Source organism: Tympanuchus pallidicinctus, unplaced genomic scaffold (genome assembly GCF_026119805.1).
Source record: "Tympanuchus pallidicinctus isolate F22 unplaced genomic scaffold, pur_lepc_1.0 scaffold1, whole genome shotgun sequence".
Taxonomy (NCBI): domain Eukaryota; kingdom Metazoa; phylum Chordata; class Aves; order Galliformes; family Phasianidae; genus Tympanuchus; species Tympanuchus pallidicinctus.
The window spans coordinates 37,955,926-37,969,669 of record NW_026294618.1 but is presented as its reverse complement, the minus strand read 5'-3'; the positions used below and the strand labels follow the sequence as shown (position 1 = coordinate 37,969,669).

The 13,744-nt window shown below is 36.3% G+C and overlaps 1 protein-coding gene across 6 annotated transcripts in view; it reads right to left on the bottom strand.

Moving 5' to 3' along the window:
* KLHL32 (kelch like family member 32) overlaps positions 1–13,744 on the bottom strand; it is a 119,639-nt gene that overhangs the window by 48,784 nt on the left and 57,111 nt on the right. For 5 of the 6 annotated variants that reach the window (XM_052687295.1, XM_052687059.1, XM_052687125.1 and 2 more), the window contains one exon: positions 13,259–13,357. In XM_052687295.1, the coding sequence (XP_052543255.1) occupies positions 13,259–13,357 (99 nt within the window). Of the gene's footprint in view, positions 1–11,173; positions 11,259–13,258; positions 13,358–13,744 lie in introns of those variants that run through there. The other variant, XM_052687474.1, reaches the window with a different exon arrangement.

Genomic DNA, 13,744 nt, shown 5'->3' with positions numbered 1-13,744 from the left:
AATTTTAAGGCTCTGTATGATACTCTTAACAACAGCAGGACTGAATCCAGTGCAGGATAACCCAACACTAAGTGTTATTTTGATAGACACAAATACAAAATTAGCAGTTCCTAAATTCAGCATAAGAATCACATCACCACTGCTGTCTACTAGCTTCTCACTTGTATGAAAGGAGTATCAGTAGGAGACCTTCTCTTTTGCAAACCGTAAAAGAATTTGCTTTTCCCAAGTACACAAAAAATATTGCTAAAAATTAAACAGGGTAAAGTTACAAGAATTATGAAAGTTGGACTTCAGAATATTTCATGAGAGCTCAAATACTGCTGACAAAGGTTTGTGTGTGGTCACTAAATGACCCGCTTGTAGTGAGTCATATGAAGATGCAGAAGCATCAATAAAACAGAATAAAATATGATAATGTAAGCATGGAAAAAGGTGAAGTACACAACGAATTTATGACAAAAACTCAGTCATTTCTAAAATTTGATGACGAGGTTGTATAAAGCAACACAGAAAGGGCAGATTATTTTCAAATTTGTGCCCACAGAAATCTACCCTATACACGCTGCTGCTGTTTCAACACTATTTTCTATCTGTAACTAAGCCAGATATGAATAGAAATTAGATTATTTGATACCACTACCATGGACCAAAGTAAAGAATATTAAAGGGACTACTGTTGGAGACCTTCAATCCTGCATAAACACAAAAAAAAAAAGTTTGGAAAAAATAGAGAAACTATACGCACATTAGTCAACCTAGGGTCATGTGATGGAGGGAATTAGTTTAGGAATCTATTTGCAAATACAGGCAAAAAAATACAAAATAAAAAATTAGTAAGACCTACCAAGTAAATATTGGAGAACAGTTTTTGTTATCAATCATAGATCATTGTATGAATAGCACCAATGGAAAACAAAAGTTCTCCTGGATATCTAGATAAGATTTTCATTTTTTTTTATTGTATTACATCCATCTAGTAGCACTATCTTGGATGAAAGATTTGTTTAATGTCAACCTCAAACTAAGTTATCAAGCAGTGTAACTCTTCTCAGTGAAGTCCTCAAAGAATTGAGACTTGGTTCAACACCATTAAAAATTTAATTGAAATAGTGGTAAATTTTGCTCGTAGAATTTGCAGAATGCTCCACAAAAGCAGAGGGGTCACAAATTATGAGAATGATAGAATACAAACATTGCCTTCATTTCCTGGCAAAATTATCACTTTAAAAACACAAACAAACAAAAAACATCTCTTAGAAGCTGTAACATAGCTGATACAGAAAATACAATGAGCTCCATTTGGAACCGCACTTACAGGCCATCAAGAGAAAACTAAAAAACTGTCAAAATCGCAGCATGAGTCCCCAGCAATGTGTTGTGGCAAAAAAAAACACTCATGTCATAAAACACACACTGAGTACTGTCCAATAAAAGGAAGAAACACTCTTGCTGGCTCACAAAGCAATTTTAAGGTTACTGCTCAAATGTTGTTCCCAGTTCTGAAGTCCATACTTTAAGGATATGAAAATATTATTGGCTAGAAAACCAACCTTGTAAGCTTTAAGGTGCTCAACTTAGGCAAAAAAAAGACAGACTCCTGGAGGATTTGATCTTGTGAAAAGATGTTTATGAAATGGAGACAATAAATAAGAGCTAGACAGTTCTTACAAGATCTTCAGCAAATACAAGCTTCTGGCTGGTGGGTATAGTACCAAAATTACCCTGATCATTGTGCTAGGAAGTATAGGACCACTTGCACTGCCTTCATGTGATTTCAAACATTTTTCAGCTGTGCATCTTAACATACTTGTTGCAGCTGCAGGAAAGTACAAGGGTACTCATGAATTTATAATCTGATTGTAAGGATGTGAATGATAAAAATTTCATCTGGAATACTATTACTTGTTCAGATAGCTCTGTGCTCCTGTGATATCTGACCACCCAAAAATAACTGAACAATTTTATGCTCACAGCAATAAATCAAAACAAATTTTCATCTCACAGAGAAAAAAGGGAAGCAGAAAAATGATTTAAGAAATTTTCTGTGACGTAAAAGGTACAAAAAGTAGAACCTAGAACCTACTCCAGTATTTTAGTTGCTACAGAATTCTTCTGCTACCTCCAACCATAAAACAATTTTATGAGATTCTGCAGTTCAGAAAAAAATGTCTGTAACATATTTTGTCTCAGTAAAATAAAGCTTTTCTACAACCCTGTCCTTAAATTTTGCAGTGAAAATAGCCTCTCTTTTTCCCATGACTGGCAGCTGTACTGATCACTATGTTTATTACATGATAATAAGAACTGATATCAGGAGGGAAACAGTATAGAGAGGATTAGTAGGTAGTAGTCCACATATGAGAAGAAAACTGAAAAAAAAAAACCATGGAAGCAACACTGAATTAAAAAAGGAAAAAAAAAAAAAAAAAAGTTCAGCATGATCAATAGGATCAAAGGTTTCTGTTTATACTTTAAACACTGCTGATCAGAATTCACCATGTGTACGCCATGTCCTCTTCTACACCTCCCCAAAACACTTCCAGAAGGAAGTGAAGCCATGGGTACTCTTTACTAGATAACTGAAAGGACATTCATAGAATCATAGAATCATAGAATCACAAAGTTGGAAACGACCCATAAGATCATCCAGTCCAACCGTCTCCTCATCACCATTGCCACCACTAGCACTAAACCATATCACGCAGCACATCATCCAGATGCATTTAGAAGAGGGGCATACAGTAGCAACAGAAAAACAAACAAAAAAAACAATGGAGTAACTAAGCTAAAAATAACAGTTATTAAAAATGAACTAGAACTCCATGAAGAGTGCTTTTTTGATCCATGATTATAATGTGAATGTTAATTAAAAATGAATCCTTTTAAAAGTGAAATATTGCTAAAATATCAAAATTTCAAAGATTTCAACCATCTCTAGAAGCAGAAAAACAGATGTTTAGAGACAACTACAAAGACTTTGGGTTTTTGATGGGCTTTGCTCTGAACTTTCACCCCAGACTATGATCATTTTGGCTGCTTGCTTTATTCCTTTCCAAGAACTACCATCTCGCTATTCAGATTTTGGTCCAGGGCTAAATGAGTACAGATCTTGAGTAGGACTTTTCATCACTGTTGCATAATGCATACATATGCAGGTTAAGGCTCACAACACTAACTTTCAAGTACCTAGTTATAGTAAACATTCAATATTGGTCTCTGGGGGTCCTTGGTATCACCATTATATACATATACTCCCTTCAAAAGGAAGATAGTAATGATGTAAATATGAGTGAAAAAAATTGTGGGGCAGGCAAAGAACAAAATAGCACATATAAACACTAATCTTGAAGCCTATGACACTGGGCGCATTCCCCTCATTTTCACCATTTCTACAAGATGCCATTTCAAGTCAATGAAAATTCCTATCTGATGCGTTTTGGAGGCTGGACCGGTCGAAGGGAACTACAACAATTTTCCCATGATAAACAGGTGTCCTTGAATTTCTAAGTGGTACAGAAAGAGAGAACTCTAAACCAGAATTTAGAATTTCCTTTGAGCAGCTCTGAGAAGTTTCATAACAAAGGTCAAAGTATATACAAAGGGAAGATCAGCAACATACTACTAGATTTATAATGCAGAGGACACAACTGTTCCTATAAAAATTACAGTAAGGACAATTCTGCTCAATTCACCATAAGCTGCAATTACAAGTCCTAGTTTAAGTAATTCAAGATCCAATGCCACCTCAGCAGCCCAACACACACTGTGGTACAAATCCCAAGTTCTGAAAGACTGGTGAAACAGATGGGAAATTTAGCAGCAATTCCTCCAAATTAATAAACAGATGTCCAGAATAGATTATACAGGAACACAAGTGAATGAAGTTACAAACATTTTTCAGTTTGGAATAACACACATATGTCTAATGAAGTTTTTAACAGCACTAGCCTTTAAGTTTCTATCTTTACTTTTTAAGAATTAGTGAGTTAGAGTGAGTGAGAATAAGGACAACTTTTAAAGTCTTAGAGCTCTCATTACATATTGGCTGAAGGTTCCATAAGACAGCATATATGCATTTATACTCATTTTGGGTGCAAGACCTGTTATTACCACACTAGATGGAAATTGAATTTTTGTTTTGAACAGAATTAGTCTGGACCATAACTCTGAAACAAGGTATTGGTTCCCCAGAAACTTGTACTATGCAACTGTGCTAAAACATTATATGTGATGGACTGTGCTGAAAGGTTGTCTCATTGACCACTGCTAACAGATCTACTGGATAGATTTACAAAGAACTTCACTTTTTTTTCTCTCCTATGAAGTGAAATATTTTAGTGAAGAGTAATTATCTCTTACTAGGCTTCTAAGTAGTCAAACTAGGCACTAAGTAGTACATGTTTACTTGGGGTACCTCTGTTCCTGAAAATATTTCTGTATACCTTGGGCTTTGAATCTGGGCATTTCCTTTCAAATTGTTCTTAACTAGCACAACGCAGTAGCTAGGGGGTTTCTTAGTTAAGATAAATGGATCTAACAGCAGTGATTAAACCATCAGAAAAACATAAATTGAAATAGGAGGGTAAGAATCAGCTATAGAGATTGTTATAAAGTTCAGACTTTTAACAAGAGATGGTTGAAATGAAATATAAATGAAAATAAATTGTGCATTGCTATTTTTAATATCTTTTAAAGATGGAGTGGACTGAGGCATCCACTATTTTCCTCAGTTTAATACTTCAAATGTCAGGCTGCTTCTCAAATTCTATTAAATAACACGTTTCCTCATTCCTTTTCTTGAGAAGGGTTTACCACCTGTGTAACACTTGAACTTGAAATTGTTCCCCTTGAGAATAATAACAGAGCATTTAAAAACAAAATGTACAGAGAAAGTAAGAGATCTATTTCACAGCTAAGAAAGAAAAAAATATTAGCTAAGCCAATACAGAGAAAAGGAAGGTTGGACAATCAACTATCTACCACTGCACTACTTCTGAGATAAAATCAGATTGTAACTCATTTCAGGCCCAATGCTCCCTTTGGGTTCATAGGTTACAAATGATTTATAGTCACCACTTTATACTTAGCATTCTGGCTTTTCCCATATTGGTAAATACTTTATAATCAAAGCACCATCACAGTTCAGAAATACCTCTGCTAGAATGACTTAACACAACTCAAATTGTTTTAGATCAAAGCAAACTTAAAACATCCCTCTGCTTCTTTACAGGAGGTAAAAAGGCTCTGTCTATGTGGTGCCTGTATGCCCGTTCTTCCACGTTAGAACTGTAAGTCTCCTCTTTCAGGTCACGTCTTCCACATAAAAGTGCTAAACTAATGCCGCTTAATGACAAATTAATGTCCATGAATAAAAAATACACCTCTAATAGCATAGAGTAATTTGCCATTACAATATCATCATTGGACATGCCCCTGGTTTAATACGATGTATTTAATTCATAACTTAATGAGTGATATATAAAAAGAGAGAGATGAACCCTGCAATTACATTTATGCGAGTCTGTCACCTTATTTGTAAAACCTTAGAGTCATTTACATTCAAATTAGAACAAATGAGTGATTTCACAAAGTGCAGTGATAAATGACCATTGCTGCACAAGACAGAACTGTATTTCCTGTGAAAACATTAACAGTTTCCTATTATTTGTTAAAAATTACAATGCATATTGCCCAGTGTTGTGTGAATAATGACTTTTTTACTGATTAGGTCAGAAGACTAATACGGAGTAAAAATAAATGATTTTTCTTTTCATTTTTCCCCGATTTCTGCACTCACAGCTCCGCAGGCGCTGCTGTGGACTCACAGTGCCACCTGCTGCCCAGGCGGGCTGCTAGGACCCTCTGCCAGCTGAGTGCAGCAATTCGACCTTTTGGGGTCACCTCTCGCAATCAAACGCGTTTTCCTGCCAGGTTGCTCACTGTGCATGCTGCCGATAGCACCAACAGATACGGGGAGCTGCACTACCCTGGTACAAACCATACAATTTTCTGCTTCGTGCATCTCAACTGCCCCAGTTGGTATGGAGAATTGAGACAGTGGGGAGAGAGGGAAGACACAAAACGTTGGTATTGATCAGATGGTAATAAAACCAAAGAACTCCATGCATTAAACATTCTGGGATTCATCAGCCTCTCTTCTCAGCTCTCTAAAACCAGCAGCACGCTCACAGAGTGGGGGCCTTTCAGGGGCTGGGGGGCAGACAGGTCACACAGAGCAGGCCACATAGGCCAGGGAACGATGTGAGAATGGTAACAAGGGAAACAGCAAAGCAACTGAGATTCTTTGGTACCATTTAAAACACAAATCAGAGCTGTTCTGCCATCCTGACAGACATTTTCTTAGAAAAGAAGGAGCAGTACCTGCCTCCTCCCAACTTGTCGGCTCTCCTGTGAGCTGATGCAGCCCACTACAGACAAACAAATTTTTAACCTTACAGCAACAGTTAGCCTAGAAAGCCCAGCACCATTTATCACACATCCAATAGCAGCTGCTGTTCAGCTTTGGCAACCAATACTCCCCTAGGAAAAGCAGAATATACACACAAAGCTGGAGGGCTGCTGACCACACTGGCACCATGTTCTCCTAACAGCTCTCCATGAGTACAACATCCTCTGTCACATCACAGCTAATCAGCAGCATGTGGACCATGGAAAGAAAGGGATTCAGACGGATCAGGTATACCATTTTTACTTTCCTCGCTGAAGCCAACTGAAAAAAGGAGGAAAAAAACACTTTCGTTATTTCCCAAGTCCCATTCTAAGTTGCAATCCTCAGTGGTGCACTCAGATTATACATATGCAAACTCATATCTCTGTAATAATGTCTAGGTAGACTAAGTATGAGAGAAAGGAGCTAAATTCCACAAGTTATTTTTGAGCTCTGTACAAGAGCTTTCCTAATGACTATCAACAGCTCAAGTGACTACAACTGACAAAACATGCACTTTCGAGAAGCAGGCCAGCACAAGAACAGGTCACGTAACACAGAAAACCAACAAAACATGAGGACATTTCTGTTTATTTTGTATTATTTACAAACATTTCTGTTTATTTTGTATACTTGGTACGGCAAGACCACTTCTACTCAAGTATGATGGTGTTGACTATAGATAAAACACCACTCTAATTCTGTGTGTGTACAGAGATTAAAAAAAAAAAAAAATCAATTCTTTTTTTAAAGCCACAAAAATAACTGCAAGCCTTAGATGCTAGATGATCTTTAGATTTTTTTTTTTTCACCCAGCACTTTAATTGGCTGTATATAAAAAAAAAAAAAAAAAAAAAAAAAATCTAAAATCACAACTGAGCTGGGGCTTTTAGCAATACAAAGGTGATGCTCTCAATATCTGGTGTAAGAATTGACTCATCTCTGAAGGACTGTATCTTATTGAAAGCTGGATTGTGTTGCTGGCACAGCTCTAAGTGGAGAATTTAGGTTTAAAAGAAGTAAATAGCTTATGAAGCTCTGGATCTCACCACAAAGCTAAATCAAACACAGTCCTTGCAGATTCACTTGTAAGCTTGCTCCATTTAAAAACAGTAACAAACACAATTCAATATGTAAACACATCAAAAATAGTTTAAAATTACTTGAAGATCCAGATCATTAGATGTGCATGCAAAAGGAAGACAAATTCTTCTATAAGCCTAGATGTACAATTAGAGTAAAAGTTAAAAATCAAACATCCCTAATCCAAGACAATTTACCTCTTTCCATTACTGCCAAAAATTATACCAGGAGGTCTTATTTTATCATCTGTGAGCTCATTAAATTGATCCAATTTATGCATTCCAGGCCTGATACAACTCACTGTCTACTTTTGTGTACAAGAATCCAAAACACACTGCATGGAGTAGACTCCAAGAAAAATCCAATTAACTGCTGTTGTACAGTACTTTTTTTTCCCCCTTACTTACTTTATTCACTCATTTAAAGTGTAATATTCAGTTTGAATTACCCCTCTTTATAGATCTTAACACTGACATTTGTAGTAGCTGGAAAGTTGCTGTGCCAGAGTACCATCTACTGTAATGAAGTTTCTAAGAGGTAGCCTGGTATGTTTATTATAACTATTCATGATCAGTCATACCATCCTGCTTCTCAGATTAAAACTAGTGCATTGGTTTAGACAGTTCTGTACCTTCTTCCACACCTATCACCCTATTATTTTGAATGAATTCAGGGAGTATACAGAGCTCTGCTGAAGACAATAAAGACCTGGTATTCAGAAAATACAAAAAATCCCTTAAATTTAAAATTTCAGATCTGGAAATCCACATGCCTCAAGTCTCTAAATATCAGTAAAAATAAGCCTCCGGCTTAAAAACCATTTACTAAAGCTATATTCGTATAAGACTGAGTCAATGTTATTTAGTAGGAGGAAATTCCATGAGAAAACTAATATCCTCAATAGCATTCCTTCCTTCCTAAGACTCTTAGACTGTTGAAATAATGTGCAGTTTGTGGTTCTCTTTGCTACAGAATATGTAAACAGCTGAGGAAGAAGATGAATCTTCTTACATCTGCAATACGCTATAAAACTCAGGCATATTTCTGAAACAAACATTTATATGTTCCGAATAAATCTTTCGTAACATATATTCTGCTGAATAAGAAAAAAGTTACCAAGCACTCTTCAGAAGAACATTAAAATCTTTAAAGTACAAAATAGGTAATCACAAACACACTACCTACTGCCAACACTCTGCAGCTCTAAGTCCTTTCTCAGATTTGCATCTACACATCCAAAGCCTCCCACTAGCTTTCTCTTCTATTCTTCAATATTATACTAGGACAGATATGAACCCCCCTGACTTCAAAGCCTTAAACATTTAAAAGGAAACACAGATAATATTCTCCCATTATATTTCAATAAACATCTTCAACCTGTTGGTTCAAGCTTTCTACTTAGGCTTCTTGGAAAAAGCCAAAACTGGCAATTGATTTGAGCTGGAAGAATGAGAGTCTTACAGAGCTGGATGTATACTACGCAAGCAAATGATGCATGCTTGACCCATGGATTTAAGCATAAGTCAAGATATATACAGAGCTCGCATCTTCAGCTTAGCTTTCTCACACCTACATAGCAGCAATACAGCTCAGAGCAATCAAGCTGCCTTACTGTTTGTTTAGGTTGAGATGGATGTGTGAGATCTCAAGCCTTGCTTCACTGTTTAAAGAACTTGAGAATTATGCAGACATCGCGATAGGAGCGATTCATGAATACGTTTGTATTTCAGCTAAAATATAGCAACATGCTTCAAAAAGTCTCTCTCCACAAAACAAGCTAAAAACAAAAACCCTCAAACAGCAGAAGCTGAGGAACAAAGACATTTCAAGATATGACACTGCTAGAGTGAAAGACTGCACAACTTAAGCCTGGAATTATGACCTACACTAAGGAGTGCCTTGGCACTTCTTTGGTTTGCAATGTAGAAAATTTGAACTAGAATTATTTTAAAAAGTGAATTATCAATCCAAAGTTAGTGAAACAATTTTCAGTGGGGAAAAAAAAAAACCAAAACCAACAACCAACAATAGATGCTTCAGAGCATCTGATAGTGTGAAGTCCATAAATGGCAAAGCACACTTAAAGAACAAGGGACTCTATCAGAAACCTCCATAGTGTGTCTCTGTCATAAGTGCGATATGAGTAGTACCTAACCAGGGACATGGGGTAAGACTGTTCCCCTCTTTCTGTCTTCCCTTTGAATCTAAAACACTCTGTAATAATACCATATTCATTATTTGAGCCATTTGTTACAGAAATCTTTTTGAGCTTTATTAACAAATTAAATGAAATGTTTTCAGCTGACTGGTCTATAGGAAAGAGAACATATCTTAAATTCATGTTGGCTTTTTTTTTTTCCTGAGAAAAGATGAGGAAATTCCTTAAAGAGATCAGTGAAAAGTCAGTGTTGGCTCAAAATACATCTGCCACTGTGCACTGCAAATCATATTTGACAGGATAAATTATATTAATTAGATCAGTACAGTCTTCTTTGGCACCTCACAAACTATAGGTACACTTGGTACAACTATGGGACAAGCAAATTATATCATAGCCAAATATAATCCTTATTGCTATCTATGAAATACCAGCACCAGGTAAGCATCAAGAAGAGATTAAAAATACCCTGAACTTCAAAAACATTATATATTTCTAGAATATCTATAGAAAACAAAAAGCACAAAAAGCTCAAACAGTAACAGCATCTGTACAGGCTGGTCTGTTCCAGAAAACTGAAGACACTCTTAACGAGTTAAAACTCTGTATCATCATTCCACAACAATAGTAAATGACAGCTAGATCCCACCTATTATATTATCTGAATTTATTGTAAACTATGCTAAACTAAGTTCATGGTAACTGAACAACAGAAAGCAGCAAAAATAAAAATCACTGTTATAGCAAACAAAGAACTCTGCAGCATCCCAAGACTCTAAAAACATCAGAAAGAAGAGGCAAGAATTATTCCCTTCCCAGCAAATATACCAAAGTATAAAAGTCATGCGTGACAAGATATACCAGTTCCCAAATCCAGAAAGAATAAGCATTTTAAGAAACCACTCTTTAACTATACTGACTTTACTTTTAGATTGTTTAAAATAAAGCAACAGATATTTTTCAAGTCACTAAACTCTTTGTAGAGCAAGCAGATATTTGATAGAAGTAATTTAGACACTGTAAGATATCACGCTCTATGCGCAGAACTTTGTTGACCTCTGCTAAAAAGATTACATGACAAGTCAAGGTTGATTACTTGCACCAACTGTACCTCTGCAGAGTAAACAAAGCAGATAAATCATTACTCTGATCTTTCCAGACCACAAATCTGTCTATGAGTATAACTTGTTCAGGTAAACTTGATAAATAAATACAGTGGAAAGAGAAAAACACAGTCTAGAACTTTACACAATGTAAATCACAGTAATCCCATAGATGTCTATGCTAATTCAAAATCTTAAAATGAGAGCAATTCCAAAACATTTTAACTCTGTCTCCCAATATATGTTCTACACCTATAACGCTGTAAAGCAATGGAAAATGCAGCAGTGATAGTGGAGTAGCAAAGTCATAGGCTACGGTGAGGATAATCTCAAACGCAGCAGCTGTAGACACAGAAACAAAGGAAAAAATCTGCTTACCCCTGAAAGGCCTCAGGTAGATAGGGAGCTCCAGCAACATACCCTTGCCTCCACTGCCAACCCTTGATGAGGACTGAGGCTTCCAGTCACTCCAGTGCATTGCATACACCTGAGCTCCCCTGGGTTGGCCCTGCCTTTCCACCAGGTGCTCAATCACTGTTTCAAGCCATGACTTAGCTTTTCCACTACAGTACCTTATGCCCTACCATTCCTTCCTTCCTTATCCCTTACCTCCTTTACAGAAAATCTTGACACTGTGTCCAGCTACCTTTTAATTTTCACATCAGTATAGCTCCAGTTACCTTACCTGGCACACACTACTCAGAGTACAGTGGACCTCTTTCATGTTATCTGAGTAACAACATACGGACAATCATCTCTATAGAATTTTTTACTGGTTTATTATTAACAGAGTAATTTGGCAGCAATTGTTTTCTAACTGTTTTTCACTGTTATGATTTGTTTTGCTTGTTTTATTTTTTAGTTTATTAGCAGTCTGATCCTCAGTGTTTGACTATGGCTTACACATCAATGACTACGTCTAAAACGACTGTTAATTCTATAGTGATATTCCACCCCACTGATATCAGGATCAAAAAGTATTAAGAGAGTGCTAAAGGAAGAGCTACTGTTATCAGAGACTATTTCACACAAATCTTTATGCAAACTTATTTCATGACCTAAACTGGGCAAGTACCTATTCCTTTCTTACCATCTTCTCATGTCCCTATATCTCACCTGCACTACAGTATTCAGCTCCTTCCCTACTCTTACTATTTTTCTAACTTCTTTACTGGAGCGGTCTCCTTGGTCCAATTTCTGACAAGGAGTATGTGAGCAGTAAAGACATGAATAATTTTGTTATGGGGAGAATTAAATATACATAGTATGACTATCGATTTTTTATTATCTTCCTTCTTATTATAATAACCACTTCCCATGCCTAACAACTGTTAGGCTAAGTGGTTTTGTGGCTCATATTTTTTGTTTCTTAAGTGACCATCTATCCTGTTACATTCCACATTGATTTTCTCAGAAAATTTCAATGTTTCCCCAATTCCAAAAACAAAACTGGAAAAAAAAAAAAAAAAATTGCAGTTCTTTACCAGCTACTTTAATTTCCTGATCATTTTATAATGCACAAATTAATACTGAGTGTCTTAAGTTATATTTTGAAGGCTTCCCTGAGGATACATTCAAACAGGATCTCCATAGGACACAAAGCCTTCAAGTATATACTGAGGCTCTTAGCATGGGATCTTGCATGCCTGTGGTACTCAGCAGCTCACTGTGCTACCAAGCACACTTGATAGATTTCAAAGTTCTGCTAGTGAAAGGAAAGGCATACAGAAAGCACAGTGCTGATGTGTACTTCCATGCCCAACTGTTGCACAGGTACAGTATACCCATCCATTTCAGAAATGAATAATGAAAGATTACAAAGAAAAGTAAATAGTTTATCAGGAGTACTATTACCATTTTTTAATAATACTTTTCACAGCTACACATTAAAGTTATGTTCTTGCAACTGTCATAAGCTATCTCCTATACAAGCCAATCACATAAAATGATTTTACTAGTTTCAGGATTTTTGCCTCATAATGACAGACCTAATGTGGATATTACTATTAGCATTACGGGTATGAGACAAGCTGATAAAAAAGTGCTGTTATAATATAGCCTGCTCATTAAGTGAGAGGAAGCTGTGCCCTGGAAAATGCATCAGTATTCTGTAGTGAATGCTTAATCATCTGGATGCTTCACAATACTCATGATTGCTAACAGGGAAATGCTTAACGTTTGGGAAACTACAGAAGAAGAAAGCAAGTCCTTTGGTGAAAGGTGCAATCAGACTCCTGTGCGCTGACACTAATCAATGAACCATCCTTGTTTTGAGGATAAATGGACAAAACATATGGAGGACAAAGCACCTACCAAAGATTAATATCCATATTATACAGAATTCAAGTCTCCTGAGACCCAATATAGTAGCACTTAAGCTCCACCAGATATTTTACTAATGCTTTCCTACTGAAATAAGGCTTGGAACAAAAGTTTACCAATCATCAGGAAGATAAATCTCACCTGTATGAGATAATGAGAACATAAACTGAGAAGCTCCAGTAGCTGCAAATGACTCCCAGCTGCTAACACATCCTGTATCACCCCTGGCTCCAAAAGGATCTGTAAAAAAGAAAACAGAGAGTTTGTTACGTAGACAATTTTTTGATAACTCAGACGTTTTAGTCTACATAAAGAACAGAAAGAGTAAAACAAAAGCACACAGAGAAATCTTTGCAGGACAGGAACAGAGGTTTTGGAGTTCAACTGAGTTACCCAAGGATTTGTAAGCAGATTTTCCTGTAAGAGTTCATAAACCATTCTACCCTCAAATCCTTTAAAATGAAATGCTTGCTATTTATATAAAAGGAGACTTTTCAAAATAACAGAACATATTTTAGTTGTATCCATACATGCTATATCTGGTTGTTTCCATATATACTGATAAATCAGACCAATAGAACTGCCTGAGAAATCTCCAGAATCAATATTATTTATTAATGTAAAAAC